Source organism: Ochotona curzoniae, unplaced genomic scaffold (assembly GCF_017591425.1).
Source record: "Ochotona curzoniae isolate NIBS_2020 unplaced genomic scaffold, NIBS_Ocur_1.0 contig_2688, whole genome shotgun sequence".
NCBI lineage: Eukaryota > Metazoa > Chordata > Mammalia > Lagomorpha > Ochotonidae > Ochotona > Ochotona curzoniae.
The window spans coordinates 20,439,216-20,460,664 of NW_024465553.1; the positions used below are offsets into that span (position 1 = coordinate 20,439,216).

Here is a 21,449-nt window from a genome sequence, read left to right on the forward strand (position 1 = left end):
AGGGGAAGTACTGATCAGGCTACTCATAACCATATCAGAAATCTTACATCCAGAAGACTGGAGAGATTTTTACTTTACAAGAAGGGCCTTGTCAGGGTGGGCATTGTGGCATAATGGGTGATGCTGGCTCAAGCCCCAGTTACTTCATTTCTGATCCAGGAAGGAGATTCTGCAGAGTTCCAGGCACCTGCTTTTAAACTGACCTTAGCCTAGGCTATGCAGGAGCAAGCATGGCAGGGTTTACTTTTTTATTTCCACTTTGGCAGGAGGGTAGAAAGTATACTTTCATGTCTTAAAAACACCCACTATGAAAGTTCCTGACATACCAGAGCTCTGTTCAGGTCAGAACCATGAGCTAGCTGGCAGTGAGACAGAGGTGGCCCAGGGGAGTGCTTCAAATGTTTGGCTTCAGTTCCACTTTCCTTCCCCCTCCTTTGTGCCTGTTCCTTTCCCTATTCTGATATTTAAAAAAAAATCTCCGATTCCTTCCATTTCTCAGGAAAGTTCTGCTGACTGTCCTGCAAGTCACCCTCCTGGCTTGCTACATGCACTCCCAAAACAATAGAAATGGTCCTAAAGCTGCGTGCACCAGGGCTCTGCCTGTGCTTTTCCTCAAGAAGGGTTTACCGTGGACCTACTGGGTGCCAGACCACCTGACTGAATATTAGCTACTATGTCATAAAATCCTAAGAAATAGATGGAGTTTTCTCCCTCAGAGGCCATCAGTTTAACACCTTTCCCAATGTAGCAGTATGCCTCTTCACACCCCATGGCTGCCTTGTAGGCAGAAAGTTCAGTTCCAGTAGCATGTGTTTAGCTTAGCAATTAGGATGCTCACCTCCTGTACCAGAGAACCTGGTTCCAGTGCTGGTTCTAGCTCCTAAATCCAGCTCCCTGCTAAGGCAGACTTCGGAAGGCAGCATGCAGCAGCTTAACTGGGTTCCTGCTGCCCACACAAGTGACAAGGAACTGAGTCCCCAACTCCTGGCTTCAGCCTGGACCAGCCCGGGTGTTGCAGCCATTTGTGTGTGTGTGTGTGTGTGTGTGTGTGTGTGTGTGTGACTCTTGCTCTCACTTTCTCTTCTCTCCTCTCAAATATTTTAAAAACTAAAAGCAAGGAAAATTCCCTTTCAGTCAACCACTCCATCTGTGAACTACTCAACTTGTGAAAAATTCTTCCTTGCTCTGATCCTCATCTGGATGTACCTCACAGCCAGCCTATGCCTCTACCGTGACCCCCACACGAAAGCCTCTAGCCATTCACAGACACGAGGTTGAAGGTGACTCTCATGGAATCCTTGGTTCATCCCTTTTCTTTCCATCCTTTGCGTCCTGACAGCTGCGGCTCCACTGCAAATGCCTTCTGTGACACACCTTCCTGACTTTACCCTCCCAGCTATGCCCTAGAATGACGCTATCACTTGAAAAGATGACAGCCTCATCAGGGACAGTGGAAGTGGTGGTTAGGGCAGGAATTCTGGAACCAGGCTGTTGGATTTGAACCCTGACTCTATCACAGGCAGGCTACTCGGGTTTTTTTGTGACTCAGTTTCCTCATCCATACAATGGGCTGTAACAGGGCCTACCTTTGCAGATGTAGTGAGGATCATATGACCTGATGTGTGTCTGTCAGAAACCTTGGAAGTGCTATGTTAGTAAGAAAGATGACTCTCTGCAAAAGAGAAGCCCCAGCAAAGCCACTCCCCCTCCACAGGCAGCAGGAAGACCGGAAGAACAGCATCCGCCTTGCCCTCCCTCACCTCGTACCCCCTTGCAGCAGGACAGCTGCAGATCCTGCCTCGGGTTTGCTCCTTTCATTTTCCTAATAGGCACGCTGGGAGGACAGAATCACCATGGGCTATGGGGAGCTCAGAGGCCCAGCTGGATGCACCCAGACCCTGCACACTTGCCCCCAAGCAGATGACTCCAGCCAATCTGGGAGATGCTCAATGACCATTCAGCACAACAGTAGCCATTGATGAGTATGACAGAGCAGAGGTTGGGGTAGGCATTCCCCCACAGAACACAAGGGACACGTTGTCCTGAGCACAAAGATGCTCCATCCACCCTCAACTTACTGAGCATGCCTGCACCTGATGAGCAACCCAGGGTCTACCAGTTCCCTCATTGAAAAGATAAGCATAATATCTCCCACCATGTGTAAGAGCAGATGAAACCTTCCCACACAGGAATAGCTCAGGCCCTGCTGTTGCCATTATTATCATAATTAAAATTTTACTTTCACAGCTGCATAACTTAAACTGCCTACTCCTGGCAAATTACATGGCACCTGTACCTCCCAGTAAAGGGAAAAGGGCAGAGTCCCTGGAAGAAGCTGCGTCCGGCTGCTACTTGCCAACATCTGTGTCTTCCCAGTCCTCCGTGTACTGAGAACCTTTATAACCACGGAGTTGTCAGTATCAGGCAAAGAACAAGCTGAAGCTCAGGGCTCTACACGGGCAGACAGCAATATGTGTCCGCGAGAGGAACAGGCTCACCGTAATCCATGGTTTCTCTTAAGAAAAAGAAATATAAACAAGTCTCCTCTGGGTAATTCTAGAGAGTTTCTCCTTCGCAGCTCGTACTTTTCTTCCTCTTCCTTTGAAAGTATCCAACCATGGGCACTGACACAGTCATACAATCACAGGCCAGGTGACTGGTTCCTGGGCATTTTCCTTCCTGGAGTCACCGCTCTGGTGAGGGGAGCCACCATCGATTCACACAGGGTGCAGAGCAACATTCATCTCCCTGCTCATTAGAAAAGGAAGATTCTGAAACCTACCTTGACTTTTGATTGTCAAGACAGTGTGGCACTAGCATTAAGCTGGACATGTAGACTGGTAGAATAGAACCGAGAGTCCAAAACAAGCCATCACATTAAGCGTCAAGTGATGCTCAACAAAGATGCCAGGGATTCAAGGAGAAAGGAGTGCTGAGAAAATTGAACATGCACATGCAAAAGAATGAAGTTGGACCCCTACCTTACCATGCACAAAAACTCATTCCAAATGGCCAAAGAATCATAAAACTCTCAAACAAAAACACAGAAGTAAATCTTTGTTACCTTGGATTAGGAATTCATTTGCTAGATCTGACAACAAAAATGATAAAAAAAAAAAAATAAATAGACAAACTAGACATCAACATTTAAATCTCTGCATCTCAAAGAACATGATCAAGAAAGGGAAAAGAAAAATCAGGGGATTGGAGACAACATTTGTGACTTGCCTCTCTGTTAACTAGTACCTAGAATACACAATGAACTCTTACAACTTGATAATAAAAAGGCAAACAACTGACTTTTAAAAAATGAGTGAAGGATTTGAATAAACATCTCTCCAGAGATATAAAAATTGCCAAAACACACATTAAAAGATGCTGAATCCCATTGATCATTATGGAAGTACAAGGTAAAACCAGAGGAGCCACTTACTCCATACCCACAGGATGGCTACAACATAGATAACAACAAGTATTAATTGGCAAAAACATACAGAAGTTGGAACCTTCAGGTATTGCTGATGGGGATGTGAAATGGCCCAGCCACTTTGTAAAATGTTTCTAAAAAGCTTAAACATCAAGTTACTCTATGACGTAGCAATTCTACCTTCTAGGTACACACTAAGAGAATTGAAAATAAAGCATACATAAACGGTCACAATAGCGTTATTCAGAATATCCCCCTGTAGCGGCAATACAAGGATGGACTCACAGTGAAACAACAGACAAGTCCCTACATCATTGGGAGACACCTCAATGGCAGTATGATGGACTTCTGAGGGTGCTCAGAAGACACCTAGTGAAAGACTGGAGAGGAGAACAATAGGAGAACAATGCCTATTAAACGGTGTCATAAAATAAAATTTTTTTTAAAAAAAGGTATAGCCAAAATATGAAAAGAATCCAGTATCTATCAACTGATCCGCAGGTAAAGCGAATGGGATCTATATTCACAAGGGAGTATTATTTGACAACAAAAAGGATTTCAATCTTGATTCAGTCTTACAGCATAGACTTTAAAAACATCATGCTGACTGAAAGAAGCCAAACACAAAAAAAGCACGTTATGATTCCATCTACATGAACTGTCCAGAATAAGCAAATAGTAGAAATAGAAAGTAGGTCAGCAGTTGCCAGGGGCTGAAGAGAGAGGTAATGGGGAGCGACCCCTAATAGGTACAAGATTTCTTCTTGGGTGTTGACAATGTTCTGGCATTGGCGAGTAGCAATGGTTGCACAACTCTGTGAGAACACTGAACTCATTCAGTTGAACACTTAGAAAAGGCAAAATTTATAGTGTGCAAATTATAACTCAAATAATTATTTTAAAGAACAAAATCAGATGGCTAGACTACAAATCACAGTATTGCAACCTGTGGACTAGCTCCATTCTCCCATATTACAGTTGGGAAAATGGAGAACTACTGATAAGAAAGCTAATATTTGCTGAGCAGCAAGTATGTGCCAAATAGAAGGCATGTCTGCAGCCACTATTGTATGCAATATTTAGTTGTTTGGAACAAAAGCAATTCAATGACAAATACATGTAAAACAAGTACTAAGATATCCTACACAAAGCAGCTGTTTAAACTGTATTAATACTAAGTTTACTGAGCACTTAACAAAAGAGGAGGAAGAAAGACAATTCGCCAAACAATAAAGTCATTCACCATGTGTGTCAGCCATAAAGGATGGGTATGTATTTTTAACAATACGACTGTTTAAAAAAAAAAGAGTTGGCATTGTGCCCATCACAGAGGAGGACTAAATCAGGACACCATCCATTCCAAACAGAGAAAAGACTTTGTTTGGGCATCCAAAGAGACTATCTGTGCCTGGTGAAGCTCAGAGACTCTCCTGCCTACAGGTGTACCCCATGCCTCAGTCCTTTATCACAAATGTCTTTACACTCTCCAAAGAGACTCCTTATTGCTACCCTGGACAACATTTTCCACATTAAGGTCCAAACGACCAGTACCCTGGACTGTAGGCTCATCAAAGAAAGGATAAATCCTACCTACCCCATGAGGATGTACTCCCACCATCTACCCAGATCAGCAAGGGCTCACCACTGTTGTCAAGCAGAGATGCTACAGTAGGAAACCTGAGCGAGGTAAACCAAGGTGAGCGCAGAAGAAATGAAACCTGCTCCAACCCCTCACCTGTAGGAAAGGAGTGTTCCATATCCCAGGTTTTAGAAAATATGAGCGTACACCAGAGAGCTTTGGGGGAAATGGGAAAAAAAGCTATATTTATTTTGGTGCAATAAAAGTTGAAATCCATAATACATAGAAGGTTTTCCTCATATTATGCACCTTTCATAACTGTTTTGAAGAATTATTTTAGGTATATATTTAAATCTTTTGGAGGGTATCAAGATCAATTTATAGTTTTTATTCCATTTTCCATGAACTTTTTGAAATACCTCTGTATGTGCATTGCTGTGGGGAGCAGTGATTAGAATGAGTAAAAACAGGAAAAGTATTGGTGTCTCCAAAGTTATATCAAAAGATTGTTTCTGGAACATGAGCTAAAAGACAGGAAATGTTTTTTTTAAACATAGAAGTACCATAATGAGCAGCGTTTCACAATCTATGATATTATTAGAGCTTCAATTCATCCATATAAAAATCTTAAATGGCTTGAGAAAGTGTCTGACAACCATTGATCAACCACAATGTTGCTCAACAGCGATTTTGGTAGTTATTTATGTACCAAGCACCTTAAAAAGTACATGTGAGAGAAAGTATCTGGCCTGGCAATTAAGCATCAGTTGAAAATGCCTGTATCCCACATCAGAGTGCTTTAGATTCCATTCCAAGCTCCAACTCCTGACCCAGCTTCCTGCTGATGCTGCACTGTGGAGACAGAAGTGATGGCTCAAGTTGTTCAATTACTGCCTACAGGGGAAATCTGCAGTGGTTCTCACCTCCCAGCTTTGATTTCCTAGCCTGGCCCAGGACCATGGTGTGTATCTTAGAAGCAAACCTGAAAAGAGTAACTAAGGTGTTTCTAGAGTAAGATAGAAAGGATGAGACTTACTCTGTAGCTCAAAACAGACCTTCAGGAAGTAAATGTTCCAGTTTACAGTGTAGCAAATGTGAAGATACATATTGACTTACCCCTTCTGCAGTCCTGTAGACATATAAATAAATGAGGTTTTTAAGTGCATGTCCTTGTGACCTAACATAGAGCTATGGAAATTTAATCCCCAATTTCTGTGATTCACGGTACATTCATACAATGGGACACAATGTAGTTATTCTTCTAAAAATGAAGTAGAGGACCTGTCACAATGGCTCAGTCCTCAACCTTCAAGCACTGGGGTCCCATATGGGTGCCCATTTGTGTCCCAGATGCACCACTTCCCATCCAACCCCCTGGTTATGGCCTGGGAAAGCAGGGGAGGATGGCCCAAAGCCTTGGGACCCTGCACCTGTGGGGAGACCCGGAAGAAGCTCCTGGCTCCTGGCTTTGGATCAGCTCAGCTCCAGCCTCTGCAGCCATTTTGAGAGTAAATCAGAGGATGGAAGATCTTTGTCTCTCCTTTCCCTGTAAATCTGCCTTTCCAATAAAAATAAGTAAGTCTTAAACACAACAATAATGAAGTAGAACCATGCACAATCTATCTGGAAATGAGTTCACAATAAAATTAGACAAAATGTAATAAAACACTTTGTGATCTAATACCCTTTTATCCTAAATAATGCTAATAGTTATACACAAGAAAAAAACAGAGGATGACAGACTAAGCTGTTGCTATCTCAAGAAGAGAAAATCATTGGTTTTCTCCTTCTGCCTGACATACATCTGCATTGTCATAAAATTTTATGGAGCATGCATAATTTGTCTATTATTTATCTAGAAAAAATGAAAAATATTTTTTCTTTTTAACTATTTGATTAAGTTGCTAATATACATACACACTACATACATGGAGTCTTACACAGCATTTGACATTTGCACAGTGTAGCTCTGTCATAACTTCTCTAAACAACTCTTTATTACCGAGCATTTAGGTTGCTTCTAGATTTTTGCTACCACAAACAGAACTTATATGGACATCTTTATAGCTAAGTATTTTCACATGTTTTTAATTATTTTCTTAGAATATATTCCTAGATGTGGAATTGCAAGCCTAAACCATAGGCACAATTAAAAACCTTTGATTTAGATGGTAAAATTATCCTACAAAAAGCTGGTGCCAATATACTTCCAAAGAACAACAAAGGAGTAGCCCTTTACTATCAGCCAACCTTGCATGTCACTGTATTTCCCAAAGGTTTTAACCAATTTATAAGAAAATAATCCATCATCATTTTTGTTTGGATTTTTTAACATTTGTTCTCACTGATTAGTCATTATAATTGTGACGATTGTCTAGTGATGCCTGCTGCCAGCTTTCTGAATTGGAAGAGTTTTTTAATATGAGATCAGCTTTTTGTTTAGGCAAGGTGTGTCATTTGTTTTTGGTTTCGCTTTTAAGGTGTTTCCTTTCTGAAATTTTTAATGTAGGTCCATTTTCTCAACATCAGAATCCAAATAACCAACCAACACATGAAATTTTGAATACGTTTTACACATGTGGTCCTTGATATAGCCATTCTATAATACGCCTCACTATCTTCTGCATGTGAATACCTTAAAGGCAGAGGTCACTACATTTTCTTAATCCGCCAAAAGCAACCAGCACAAAACCCAAACATAGTAGAACTAAAAAAAAAGTCTGTTTGGAATGAAAAAATTACTTTGGGGATTTTCTTTGAAGCACTCCAATTTGGGCTGGGAGATGAAAATGGGGTAAAGATGAAACAGAATTGGTCACGTGTCAATCATTGTTGAAGCCCAGTGATGAGTACATGGAGTTCATTATGCTATTATTTCTACTTTTTGTATTTTTAAAATTTTCTATAATCAAAAGAATTTTTTAATGTGGGTTTGATTGATTGGGTAACAGCATCAGAGGGAACTTCTGGAATAACAATGGTGATGAAAATGAAATACATATGCATCAAGACCGCTTTTGTAGCACACAAAAGAAGTTAAGAGCACCGGCCTGCAAGTTAGAAAGGCTTGGGCAAAAATCCTTTCTAGCTTAGTGACCTCAAATCAGCTATTTTCAGCTCCTCTGAAACTCAGTTCTTCAGAAAGAAGGTGCTAATACCGACCTCAAAAAGTTCCAGTGAGGATTAATTACTGTGAAACTCTGCCTTGCACGTAGTGATGATCAAGAGTCACGTCACTACCATTCAATGATGCATGCATTTGACAAGCTAGCTAACAGCCAACATTTCCTGATTGTGGCAATCCAACACCTTTCCCCAAAGCTGAGATTTCAGTTCATCAGTTTGGGCACCAGACAACTGCCTGGCAGAATATTTAGTAGAACAGATGCCAGAAGTTATAAACCTGATACTTAGAAGAGAATCTAAGACAACACCAAAGGACAAAGGCGTAACTCCTGGCTTTACTGAAAAGGTCGCCAAAGAGCCTTCACTCCACATTCCAATGATGCAACCTAAGAAACAAGCATGGCAACATCCTTCCAAGAGAATCACAGTTTCGGCCAAACACTGGTGTCACCTGGGGATCTCTAAAAAAACACAACCTCTTAGATCCCACTCCCAAAATATGTGAATGGGCTGGGATATGGCTCAGGTATGGAGACTTCTGAAAATCTCCCAGGACCTATCGTGTACCCTTGGTGTCATGATGTAGAAGGAAGATGAGCCACCCTTGTTGTGTGGGAGTGGGGAGGGATGAGGCCAAGTGGAGACAAAGGAACAGAACAGAAGCCGTTGAGTTCCACATGAACCCCATTAAACCCAACTCAGTCATGTGGTCTTAAGCTGTGCCCCATGCCAGACAATTCCAATCCCATTAGCATCCCATCACCACCTCCATAAACCTCAAGAGGGTGTTACCATATAATAATTCCCAGGGCTAAAGTATGTTATTAACATACTTTATGTTATTAACATACAGGATGTGTGCATGTCAATCTTCTAAAGTATGTCAAAGCAATGGAGCTTGTCTCTGAGTTTGGGTCTCGAAAACAAAAAAAAGTTCAGCTAAGTGATGGTGGGGACTGGGAGGAGGGGAAGGCATTTGGCAGCCTGTCCATGTGACTGAAGCACACTCGAAAAGGCAGCCCCATCTTGTGAAGTTACGGCTGTGCCTTTGATCAGGGGAAAGACACATCCATTTCGATCAGTGTAGCTGCGATGAGCCTGCTGTCTGGCTGTCTGGCTGCCCACCAGGGTGAGCCGACTCTGAGCCTGCAGACACATGGCAGCGCTTAGCATGTCAAACTAACAAGGAGGCGCTTGATTGTCTATACAACCTTTGCTGAACTTCAGGGGCCCTCTCATTTAGCAATTCAGCATGGACTAATCTGGAAGTTCCTTTCCTGCAGCAAACACCACCTGGTCCAGCGTGACCTCACCCAAACAAAAGCTGGCCAGTGCAAGCTGTCTGTCACCAGGCAGCAAACACTTTAAAATTGGGGAAGGGGGGCAGGGGGCAAGGGTCAACCGTTCTCATAAGCAACACACCCAGGATTACACAAGCCCAGAGAAGGGGAAAAAATGCTTCCAGTTGACTTTGTCTTGCTCTGCAACAACGCCTTTACGCTGTCAAATCAATCTGGGCCAGGTTTGCTTCCCCCTCCCCAAATGCAAATGCTCAACAGTGGAATCTTAAATGCACACAAAGATAGTCATGTTCTTTCTGCTGAAATAAATCACGAATAAAGGACAAACGAGAGTGCACTAGCTTGCAAACCTACCAAGTTTCAACAAAAGGCTTTTGTTTTACTTTAAGTGGCATCATCCATAAAATCCTAGGAAGATGCGAGTACTGGGACTGCAACAGAGCTGGGAATAACGACAACGCTAATGACAAATGTCTATGGAGTAGCTGTGAGTCCCAAGCGTTTTGTATGTGGTAACTCAGTAAATCCTCATCACAACCTTATGAGGCAGACGGTAACAATAAGTCACTAATAGCAATATGTAATAATGCACATAACACAATCACTAGGTCTTACCCTGATTGGTATTACATAAGTAATACTAATAGGGATAATCATCTCCATTTCCTGGATGAAGAAATCATGACATCAGACAAGTTCGGAGACTGGCCAAAGGTGCTAGGGACTGATTCTGGAGGGGCTCCATCAGCCACAAGCTGACCACAGCACCACAACACCTCCTCGCAGCGCATACCTCAGGGCTCCTAGTTTGAACAACAACAGAGTAGGGAGAACTTGGGAGGGACCACGGTTGGAACCCCAGCTCTCCTGTTCCATGCCTCTCTGCTGCTGCTTTTTCGGGAGATAATGACATCTCCCTCGTCCTGACTTACGGGCAGTCTTAAACAACAAAACAAAAAAACAAAAACAAAAACACCTCTTCCAGAGTCGGCAGCCAAGTCTCTCCAGCCTAAATGAATATTTGAATAAACCAGCAGACGTGGAAAATGCTGCTGCTATCTGTCCAACCCCCCTTACCCCAACAGTCTGAACAGTAACTCCATGGCCAGCCCAGAAATGGCGCCTGAAGCCCTTGGACTAAAGGCTGCTTATACTCTGTGCCCCTTCATTCAGAAGCAACAGAAAAGCATATAAACTCATGACACTAATGTCTCCTGATAATGGGAGCTCCCAAGTGGCACTTTACTGGGCAACACACAGTTCTGAAACAAGGACCATTACCAACCACCTGGCTAAGCGCACCTTGTTCAATGACCCTGCCCACTTCCATCAAGACAGCACCTTCATCCAGCTGGCGCAAGTATCCAATCCCCTAGGCTACAGCCTCACCCCCTAAGCACAAGCCCTTGTATAGAAAGGGGAACAGTCTAGAAATTTCCATAAGGAGCACTTTGTTGTCCTAATGCTGTCCTGTTTCAGAAATAATTCATGCCAATATCAGCATAGTATGCAATACTTTTGCACAAAGCACTAAGCAGGAGACCACACTGGAGGAGGGCAAGACTACATGAAAAGACTCTTAAGATCTGAGTGCACATACATGCACACAGCCACACACACACAAGAACCCAGTCTACTCAATGCTCCAAGAGGGCTCCACCACATTCAAGGAGTGGGGGTACCAAGCCAGGGAATGCAGGGGCCCAGCAATAAACAGAGACGGGAATACTGGGGTTGCCCATGGAAACTGGCAAGGCTAAGAAAAAGCAATCAGCCCACATTGGACAGTGGAGAAAAACGCGGGTCTGGTCCTCGGTGGAGACCGCCAACTGGGAGGATGGGAACCAAGCAATGCCAGTTTCCTGGCTCGGACCTGGACATGTCTTCTCAGGGCCCCGGCCAGCTGGCAGGAGGTGGTGTGGAGGGCTCAGGGAGGGGGAGGGGAGCATGAGTGAGCTGAGGAGTCACTCACTCAGCTCTGTACCAGAAAGTGAAGGTGCCAAATAGGCCTCTTGCTCCCCATCCATCTATCTGAGGACACCCCAACTGACCCTCTCCCCACTCCCATCTCAGTGGAGAACCTCCCAAGGCCTCACCTGGGTGAAGGAGCCATCCTCACCACACTCTGGGACAAACACAGCCTCCTGAGGCTTCTTGGCTTGCTCTAGGGCTTGAGCCCGCTCCAGGCGACACTTGCTCTGGCCGGCATCTGCAAGATGAAAGCGGAGAGAGGAGTCTGTTCTCAGTGCCCTCCAATTGGAGACAAAATGTTTGCCCTGCAGAGAGAGAGAATGAGGGGAAGCCCCCAAGTCACTCCCACCTCTGCCTCCCCTCCCCCTGAATGTGTAAGAATAAAAATGTTTTACTTCCATTGATTTCTACTGAGTTCAATCTAAAACAAGTGAGTCCAGGGTGATTTGAAACACAATTTGTCAAACAAGACTCGCAAGTTCTTTTTCCATAAAATTAAGGCTTCTTGGGCTGCTTGCGAAGCCCCCTACATTTCCTGGGATAACTCTAGCCTCTCTGAGTCTGCGCAGGACTCAGGAAGCTGATGTAAACCAGCGAGGCAACTGTGAGACTTCAGGGAGAGTTGAGACCAGGGCAAACTGAAAGACAGGCTCCCCTGAGGGAAGCCACTCCTCTGCTCCCACCGTGTTGAGCTTTGCAGAAACACAGCCTCTAATACCATGAGGACTTCCGATTTCGGCAGAGAAGTGAACAAGCCAGGTTTTCATGTTGAATCTCTCAGTTTCTAAATATTTTTTTTAATGATTTTCATGTTTGCAGACATGTGGACAGATCCAGCAAAATACATCTGTTGTCCAACAACTTGAAATCCCTGTTCTAAAGCCAGCGGCAATGCTTACAGCCCCACTGAGAAAACAGACAAGCAAGTGGAGCACAAGACAGATGGCAGCACATGTCTCCCAGCCCTCGCCCAGTGGCAGCGTCTGAAAGATAGAAAAGCACTGATTCTTTTGGAGGTGGTAGAGTAGCTTTTTCCTACCATTTGGATCCTGATAACACCATTTATGGACCATACAAAATGATCAACTTAAAAATAAGCCTGCTATAGATTTAGTAAATTTGGAATCCTGCCTGCGGTTGCTTTTAGGACCAGGACCAATGATTTCATGGACCTTACACGGTTCATGGCCCAGATATTCCCCATGCATGCTTAGGAGGGCCGGTCCTTCTTCCCTTACGTTCCGGAAGATGGGGCAGAGAGACAGGCTAAGTGAGTCAATCAAATGAACCAACTCATCTGGAGCTCTCCGATGGAGAGCCTGCAGAGAGCAGTGATGCCAGGAGCCCCCTGCAGGTGCACACTCACCTTTGCATCTCCCACGATGTACCATGCCCAGGGTTGGGTCTCGGCACTTGGCTCGCTGGTACTCACACATGGACTCGTAAGACCTGCCATCAGAGGCACAGACGGGCTTGGGCTGAGTCCTGGAGCAGTGCAGGTTGCACTGAGGATCACGATCACTTATTAGAAACTAGGATGGGAAAAAAAAGAAAGGATAAAGAGGTTACTTTTGCAGGAAAAGTGGAGGAAAGTCCATGACTTGTGGTACTTGTTGGTGCTTGGGGAAACAAGTCCCAAGTAACCCAAAGTTACAAAATTCTAGATGGAGCTGACTGAGCCGATGCAGAGCCTCAAGGACGAAGTCTTCCATTCACCATCAACACAACAGTGGCCCATGAATCACTGGTAGGTGTGGCACCCAGAAATCCATAGGCAGGATCTCATTAACCCTCAGAGGGGTCCTAGGTTCAATAACCTAGCATGTACCCAAGGAAACCCAAGTCCCAGGAGTGGCAAACCGCCCAATGTCACACACCTGGAAGTGAAGGAGGCTGAATTTGAACCCAGGCCTCTCCAAAAGACAGTGAACTTCTAGCACATCATTAACCTCTAGGACATCAGGTGTTTCCATCCTTGCAGATGGTCACATCATCTGGATGTGTGTCCAGAAACCAAGTTTTTACTTTGAAAAGTGTTGTATTATCGGATACTTGCATTGAGCCCCAATTCTATCACACTTTCACATCTGCCCACTGGCTCTCTGGAAGACTATGAGTTAAGTGATTTTCTATATGAAAAGGGTATTCTGATTTCCTTTTTATATATATTTTTCATTTTAAAAATTATTATTATCATTTTATGATACAGCCCTGGGATTTGCCCAACCCCCTCCCTAATTGCTGAGTTCTCCCTTATCATTACAACAGTATAGTCCATCATAAACAATCATAAACAATCACAGGTCCATCACTGCAGGCATGGGCAACAGCAGAGACCAGCATCCCATCGTCAAGACACATCCAACAGTTTCACTGGGAGTCAATCCTCGATCCAGAAGTACAGATGCACACTGCATTGTATCCTCACATCTGGACATGTCAGTCTCCACTAAATAGCCATTATACATCCCCCAAGTGAAAAGCCACAACAAAATCAACCACAGGAAGAAAAACAGAACTTTACAATACCATGAAGTTAAGCAACATGCCACTGGATATGATAGTCTCCATTTCACAGTTACTATATATCCCTTAAATGAAAAAACACAAAACAAAATCAACAACAAAAAGGAAAAAAAAGAAATTTACAATGCCATGAAGTTAAATAACATGCTCCTGAATGACTAATGTGTTACTGAAGAAATAAAGAGAAAATCAAGAACCTTCTTGAAGAAAATGATGCTATTATATGATCTATGAGTCACTGAAGAATTTAATGAGAAAAAGGTGTTTTGCAGAAATGAAACTAAAAGCAAAACCATCTTTCCCAGGATTAGGGAGACACCAGGTATCCTACATAGCTAGGTCATTGGTGGTGTTCATCTTGCCAGAATCTGTTGGCCGTTAGGACCTGGTTGCTGGTGGAGTTCCAGCCGCTGGTGCAGTTCAGATTGCCACTGGCTGAAAGCTGCTGGAATGTCTGATCATACCACCCTGTTGTGTCTACTGCTTTCCTGTGTCCATCAGTCTCCAGATGCCCCTCTACTGTCAGTCTGTCCTCTCCTATTTCCTGGAATGTGTCTGCTCTGCTTCACCTTGACTAATGATTCTCCATCTGTATAAATGTGTCCCCACACTATTCTGCCATCTTGATTCTCCTATTTTGTTTTTTAAAAGATGTATTTATTTCTATTGGAAAGTCAGATATACAGAGAGAAGAGACAGGAGGAGAGACAAATGCTCTCACCCATGGATCTCTCACATGGGTGCAGGGTCCCAAGGCTTTGCAAAGGTCATCCTCAACTGCTTTCCCATGCCACAAGCAGGAAGCTGGATGGGAAGCAGCGCAGCTGGGACATGATCCGGCGCCCACATGGGATCCTAGAGAGTTCAAGGCAAGGACTTTAGTCACTAGGCTACCACGCCAGGCCCAAGAAAGGGTATTCTGATCTTAAAAATAGTCATAGCAATCAGCTTGGGAAGTGTGCCAAGTTAAACAGATCTCTTTAGTACAGCATTTCTCAAACACCTTTTGACACATTCTTATGCTTTGTGTATCTCCGGGAGGTACATTGAATTAGAGACAGCCACAGATTAATTAACTCATCCCATCGAGGTTGTGGGAGTGTCGGTTCCTGTCCCACCTGATGGATTGGCCCCAGAAACTTGCTGGATCAACCAAGTGATGTGAAAGTGATGACTAGGGACTTGCAAAACAGGGTATATGGAGTGTTGCAGTTTCCACCCAGGCCTCTTGCTATACTCATCCTGGAGTAAATCAGCCACCAGGTAAGAAGCTTAACAACCATGAAGCTGCTATACTGAGGAAGCCCAAGTTAACATGAAGCAAAACCATGTGGAGAGAGACATGCCCAACCCAGACACAGAGACATGTCAGCATAGAAGCCTTGCCATGCGCCTAGCCCTAGCTATCGTCTGACTTTTGTTAACAGAGATGAAAGTCACTAATGTTTTAAGAGAGCCCAAATGAAAACCATGGGCTGAGCTCAGTCAGCTCATGAAGCTATAATAGATAATGATATGTTGTTGGTTTAGCTGTTTTGCAGCAGTTCGTTACACAGAAATCAGTAACCAGATGAAAGAGTACAAATAATGAAGCGTTTTCCAAATTTAAATGAATGGCAGGTGTTTGGCCCAGCAGTTAAGATACTAGCAGACACCTTTATCTCCCATCAGAGTGCTCAGATTTGATTTTCAGCTCTACTCTTGCTTCTAGCTTTCTACCAATTCAGAAATTCTACCTGGGAGGTAACAGGAGGCAAAACATGTATTAGGGTTCCTGCCATCCATATGGGAGACTTGGCTTGAATTCATGGATCTACCATTGTGGATGTTTGGGGAGTACCAGTGGAAAATTTCTCTCTCTCTCTCTTCTTTTCTCCCTGTTCCCCCTCTCCTTCTGGCTCAAATAAATTTTTTGAAAACTTCTTTGACCATGAACCCAATATCCATGAAAATCCCTTTAACAACTATGCAACACAACTGTGGAAATGGGCTGCTGGACTCCATGAGCTTCTGTTCAATAATTTAAAAATAGACCACAAGAACTATGAGAGCTGAATCCAATCCTAACTGGCTCCCTGCATGTCAGAGGCCTAGGCACACCAGAGACTATCAGATGCCTGGAGGATATGGCACTCCCACTACAATTCATGGCAAAGTCATGAGCCCACACGTAGCCATTGGAGCTGCTATAGTTGACCACATATATTTACACCAAACTCAAAGAGGTTTGGGGAAGGTCTGAATATAGGCTCTGTTTTAAATGCATTTGTAGGCCCTTTAGGTGAAACAAAAAGATGAGACCTTGTTGTCTGGCGACAAAATCACACCCTTCATGGAAAGCTAAAAACACATACCTCACATTAGCCAAATCCCAGGGGAATCCAACCCTACCCACAAGTGCACAGGCAATATCTCAGCACACAGCCATCTCCTCCTGCTACCTGAACTTCTGCTGGGGTACTGTGCTCGGTGCAAGGAGGGGGCAGCTGAGGGTTAAAGCCCCCACATAATACACAATCCTTGCCAGGAGGGACAGTGCCACCTGGCCCTCTCCTCTGCTGTCCTGAGCTTGCCATGCTAATAGTTAAACCTGAGTCCTGTGCAAAGCCCGAGGGAAATACCCTGACAGTGCCTTAGGAGCACAGCATCGGGGCTGGTGCTGTGGTGCCTGCGACACTGGTGTCCCAAATTGGAGCACAAGTTTGAGTTCTTGCTGCTTGACTTTTTTTTTAAGATTTATTTATTTTTATTGGAAAGTTAGATATACAGAGAGGAGAGACAGAAAGGCAGATCTACCATCCGTTAATTCACTCCCAAGCAGCCACAATGGCCAGAGCTGAGCCAATCCAAAGCCAGGAGCCCAGAGCCTCTTCCAGATCTCCCACTTAGGTGCAGGCTTTGGGCCATCCTCTGCTGCTTTCCCAGGCCGAAAGCAGGGAGCTAGATGGGAAGCAGGGCCACTGGGATTAGAACTGGTGCCCATATGGGATCCAGGCACATTCAAAGCAAGGGCTATTGCTGCTAGGCCATTGTGCCAGGCCCACTGCTTGACTTCTGATCCAACTCTCTCTGATGCAACCAAGAAAGTAGCAGAAGATGGTTCTATTACTGCCACCTATGTGGAGACCCAGATGAAGGTCCTGGCACCTGGCTTCAGCCTCGCCCAAACATGGCGATTTAGGAAATGAACCAGCAAATGGAAGATCTCCAGCTCTCTATGTATAGCTCTCTAGCTCTCTGTCAACTGGTCTTTCAAACAAATGAATAAATCTCTTAAAAAGATAAAAATTGCCAAAGGTTCACAGCTTGTGTTAGGTGCTGGAATTCTGGAGTGAGTCAACGAACATATAAAGCCCTTTCCCCACAGGAACTCCTCACCTCTCAAGTTGCTGTGAGCAGGACAGGGCCATGTTGACCACCCGGCAATCTCTGCACCAGATCCTTGGCCTCAACTTCTCAGAGTCTTTGAGTGATGGTCCCCTGCTCTGGAGACCTTCACATGGCATCCCAAGTCCAACAGAGCCTGCCCCTGGCCTCCTCTCTGGCATCAGTTCATAGTGTCCTTTTGCCCAGCTCAGCACCGGCTCTGTGGCCACTTTTCCTGGGACTTGCTTTTGCCCCTCTCTCCTAACCTCCAGGAACCCTGTTCATGCCCTACTTGACATCACATATTTTCTCAGAGGCTTTCTCTGCCTTATGCAAGTGAGGCAGGTTCCAGGAATAACATCCCACACCTTTCTTTTCCTAGCTGCCTCCTAACAAGGGTTGTAAAGATGAAAGCCTGTGTGTGGAACCTGTGAGATGGCACAGCCCTGACCCTGAGCTTCATGAAGAAGAACCTGATGGCCACTATACCTGGGAATGCAACCCTAGCATCCATCCAACACAAGACACTTCCGACTTCACCTTGCCTGCCAACCAGCTAGTGCCATGTGCCAGACCTGACCTCCCTGGCTTCTATCACTGCCATAGATGGGGTGTGACAAGAGGGGGTTTGTGCATGAAGGAGTTTCATGGAGACTGAGCTTCACCTTTCTTGAGCTACATCCTCTCTTCTGCATTACGTGGGCAAAGGTAGCCAGAGCTTCCTGTGCCCACTCCAGCTCAGGATAGGAACACTTAGCAGGAGTCACCCACAGGGACTCAGAGTGCCCAGAGGTCAGGGCTATTTGCCCAGAATGTATGGTCCATGGTGTCCAGCCAACACAGGACATTAAAATAACTCTTGATGTTGTGTGCACACTCTTTATCCTTTCTGAGTAACTCTGTCACAAGGAAAGACAATGCCAGAGGTATCAAACTAAGCATCTAATCCTAATCCTAACCCTAAGTTTATAAACGTCCCTAATCTTAACCCTAAGCCAAACCCAACTCCAAGCCCAACCTTAACTCTAGCTCTAATCCTTACCAAACACCAACCCTAACACTAACCCCAACCCCAACCCTAACTCAATCCCAGTCCCAACCCTAACCCTAAGAGTTGCATGCTGCTTATTCTTGGGGAAATTGTTTGACCTCTCTGGACTCGGGCTCATCTGTAGAAAGGATAGTGATATACTCTGCCTCAGAAGGTTATTATAATCGTGAAATTAATTAACATATTGCCAGTTATTAACTTCTTACTCATCTTCTTCTAGAATCTAAAAGGAGAAGTGCCTTTTTTATTTTTTCTTAAGAAAACTTGCCAAAATCGGGGGGGAGGGGAAAGGATAGGGGGAGAAAAAGACAAAGTTCAGTTTTTCACACTCAAGGAGGTTGCCTTGTTGTCTACGCCACAGGCCACAAGGGAGGAGAGCTGCGTGCCTCACCATGGCAGTGAGCTTCAGGCCATGAATTTGCCTGGAAAATGTTTTGTTATGTGCCAATAGAGAGCCCACAGCAGCAGCAGCAACAGAGCCAGCTGAGTAACCAGATGGCACTCAACAAACAGGCAGGTTGAAGAGCTTCAGAAGCTCCACCCACCTTCCCCGCCTGGGAGGAGCTCCCTGAAGATCCCAAAGTAGAAACGACGGCACCTTGAGGTTGCTCCTGTCACTACTAACCATCTTCAGGATCCCCCTGACTCATTCCCATCTTCAGGCTTGTGCATACTTTTGATTACTCTTTGAAAAAGGCAATGAACTCTCTGATAGAAGCGATGCCCTACAAGGATTAGCCAAACCCCAGGAGCTCACAAGCTCACATGCACCAACTCTTCATCTACCCTGTGCTAAGGACAGCAGTCCTGCCTATAAGCCACATATCTAGTGCAGGCAACAACACACAACTGCTATAGTCCCTGCCATCCACTAGCCTGCCTCTTGCATGCGTAAAGAACCAGATTGCCATCCTAGGGACCCCAAAATACCATCAAGTCAATTGCTAGAACTCCCACCATAGAAACGTCCCAGACTTGTCTTGTCCAAACCATCATGGTTATTAAACACTATCACTTCACAAATATGTAACTGTGTTTTCCTTTAGTGTACTTAAATTTATATGACCATATATGACTAATAGCGGACATTTTGCACCACGCCGGCTATAAAATAAACAAGTTAAGGTGGGGACAGCAGGGGGAGAGGGGTTGTCCTTAGTTTTTGTGAGGTTAAAACTGGACTAAGGGGGGAAGAAACAAATTTTTTAGAGAACACTTTCTGCACTTTCAACACTAGATAGTCAATCCATGCATGACTGATAGGTCAACAACCAGTATAGCCCCAGAAGTTTGTCACAGTCCACTACAGTCACACAAGTGGCCTTTTCCTTCCTTTTGGCAGGGGACAGGAGGTCCAGGTTATTGTCCTGTCTCAGGCTGTGGCCCTGTCAGTTTGTTCAGTACTCCAGCAAAACGCAAAGAATTGGAGTCTCCCTGCTGGGACTTGAAGCCTGAATCACAGAACTTTGGGTTGACCCCAGAGCAATCATGGGTGCTGGGAATCTTTTTACATTGCACAGGGGCAAACTATCTTCCCAATAAGAAAAACACAGGCATTTCCCTCTAGGGAGGAAATAGTATTTTCATAAAAATCCTCACATGGATTCTCTTCCTTCTTGCTAGCAAAGAGACAATAACAAGAAAATAATGATGTTAAATACGATTGCAAAATACGGAAACCAAACAGAAAAAATCTGAAACAATTGAGTATATGTGGTTGTCTTTCCCCCTGGGAAGTAGGCTCTAAGCATATAGTGTCTTGCTCACATTTATAAAGGAAGACAGAAATTTGACAGACATAGAAATGAGACAACATTTCTATTGGAAAAGGAAGTCACTGACTGGAGGCAGCTTACGCCATAGAGATGAGGGTACACAGAATGCCTCCTGTGTGCACTGTGCATTCACTGGTCCCTGCCCCTCAGTCTCAAGCAGAGCACAATGCAAAAACCTTGCCACAGTTTTTGCTGAGGGAGATTACCCCAAGGCCACAAGCTGGGTCAGGTTTGACCAACTGCCAAGTTTCCAAGGCAATGAAGGGACCAACAGAGCCCAGCCTAGGGCCCCATCGGGGAAGAGGTGTTCAGTTCTTTATTAAGTACAGCTGTTCTCATAGTCAAATTCTTCTTGCTAGTGCTACCCTAATATATAACCAGGACATAAAATTCTAACCAGGCATTTTTTCTAAGAACCCTTTGCACTCTACCCAGTTACGGAAGCGGAACAGGATCCGTATGAAAGAACTAAAGCACTGGCCCAGCCACAGGCTTTGGGAGAATAGTGGTCATAATTGGAGCAGCAACTAGCATCTCTCGTTATGACAATATATTCAAAACCACAGGCTAAAGTCAAGCAGATTTAAAGTTTATCTTTAATAAATTCATATGTGATATGAGAATTTGGTGCAACAGCTAATTTACCACTTGTGCACTCACACCCCATATCAGAGTGCTTAGGTATGAGTTCCTATTCCCTATTTCAGCTGGTCTGTGCCAGCAGTATGATGCCTCACCTATTTGGGTTCCGGTCATCCATGTAGGAGATCTAGAATTCCTAGTTCCTAAGAACTTCAATTTGGCCAAGCCTCCGCTATTGTGGACATAGAGGGAGTGAAACGGTGGAGGAAGGATTTCTATCTCTCTGCCTTTCAAGTAAAATTTTAAAAATAAATAAAACTTTAAGGCCAGCACAATGGCTCAACTGGATAATCTTCTGTCTGCAAGATCCAACATCTCTTATGGGGTCAGTTCATGTCCTGGCTGCTCCACTTTTGATCCAGCTCCCTGAATATGGCTTGAGAAAGCAGTGGAGGATGCCCCAAGGCCTCTAGACTTTGCACTCACATAAGAGACCTAGGAGTAGCTCCAGCCATTTCACCCGTTTGGGGAATGACTCAGTGGAGACCTTTCTGTGTCTCCCTCTCCCTGAAAATCTGTCCTTTCGATAAAAATAAATCACCTCCCCCCAAAAAATCCTTTAATTCATGTGTAACATTGCTTCGAGTACTCATGTTTAACACGTTTACTTCCCTTAGCAAATAAGTTATTCTTAGCATCTCTTAGTGGTCACGATTTCTCATAATTCTGTGGGGCAGCTTTGTTC

The 21,449-nt window shown here is 44.4% G+C and overlaps 1 protein-coding gene across 1 annotated transcript in view; it reads right to left on the reverse strand.

The window, feature by feature from the left end:
• The window catches only part of SMOC1 (SPARC related modular calcium binding 1), a 136,821-nt gene that overhangs the window by 62,563 nt on the left and 52,809 nt on the right, over positions 1-21,449 (reverse strand). The window contains exons 2-3 of the mRNA XM_040975623.1: positions 12,771-12,936; positions 11,530-11,642 (exon numbers count right to left, since the gene is read on the reverse strand). Coding sequence (XP_040831557.1) covers positions 11,530-11,642; positions 12,771-12,936 — 279 coding nt within the window. The remainder of the gene's footprint in view (positions 1-11,529; positions 11,643-12,770; positions 12,937-21,449) is intronic.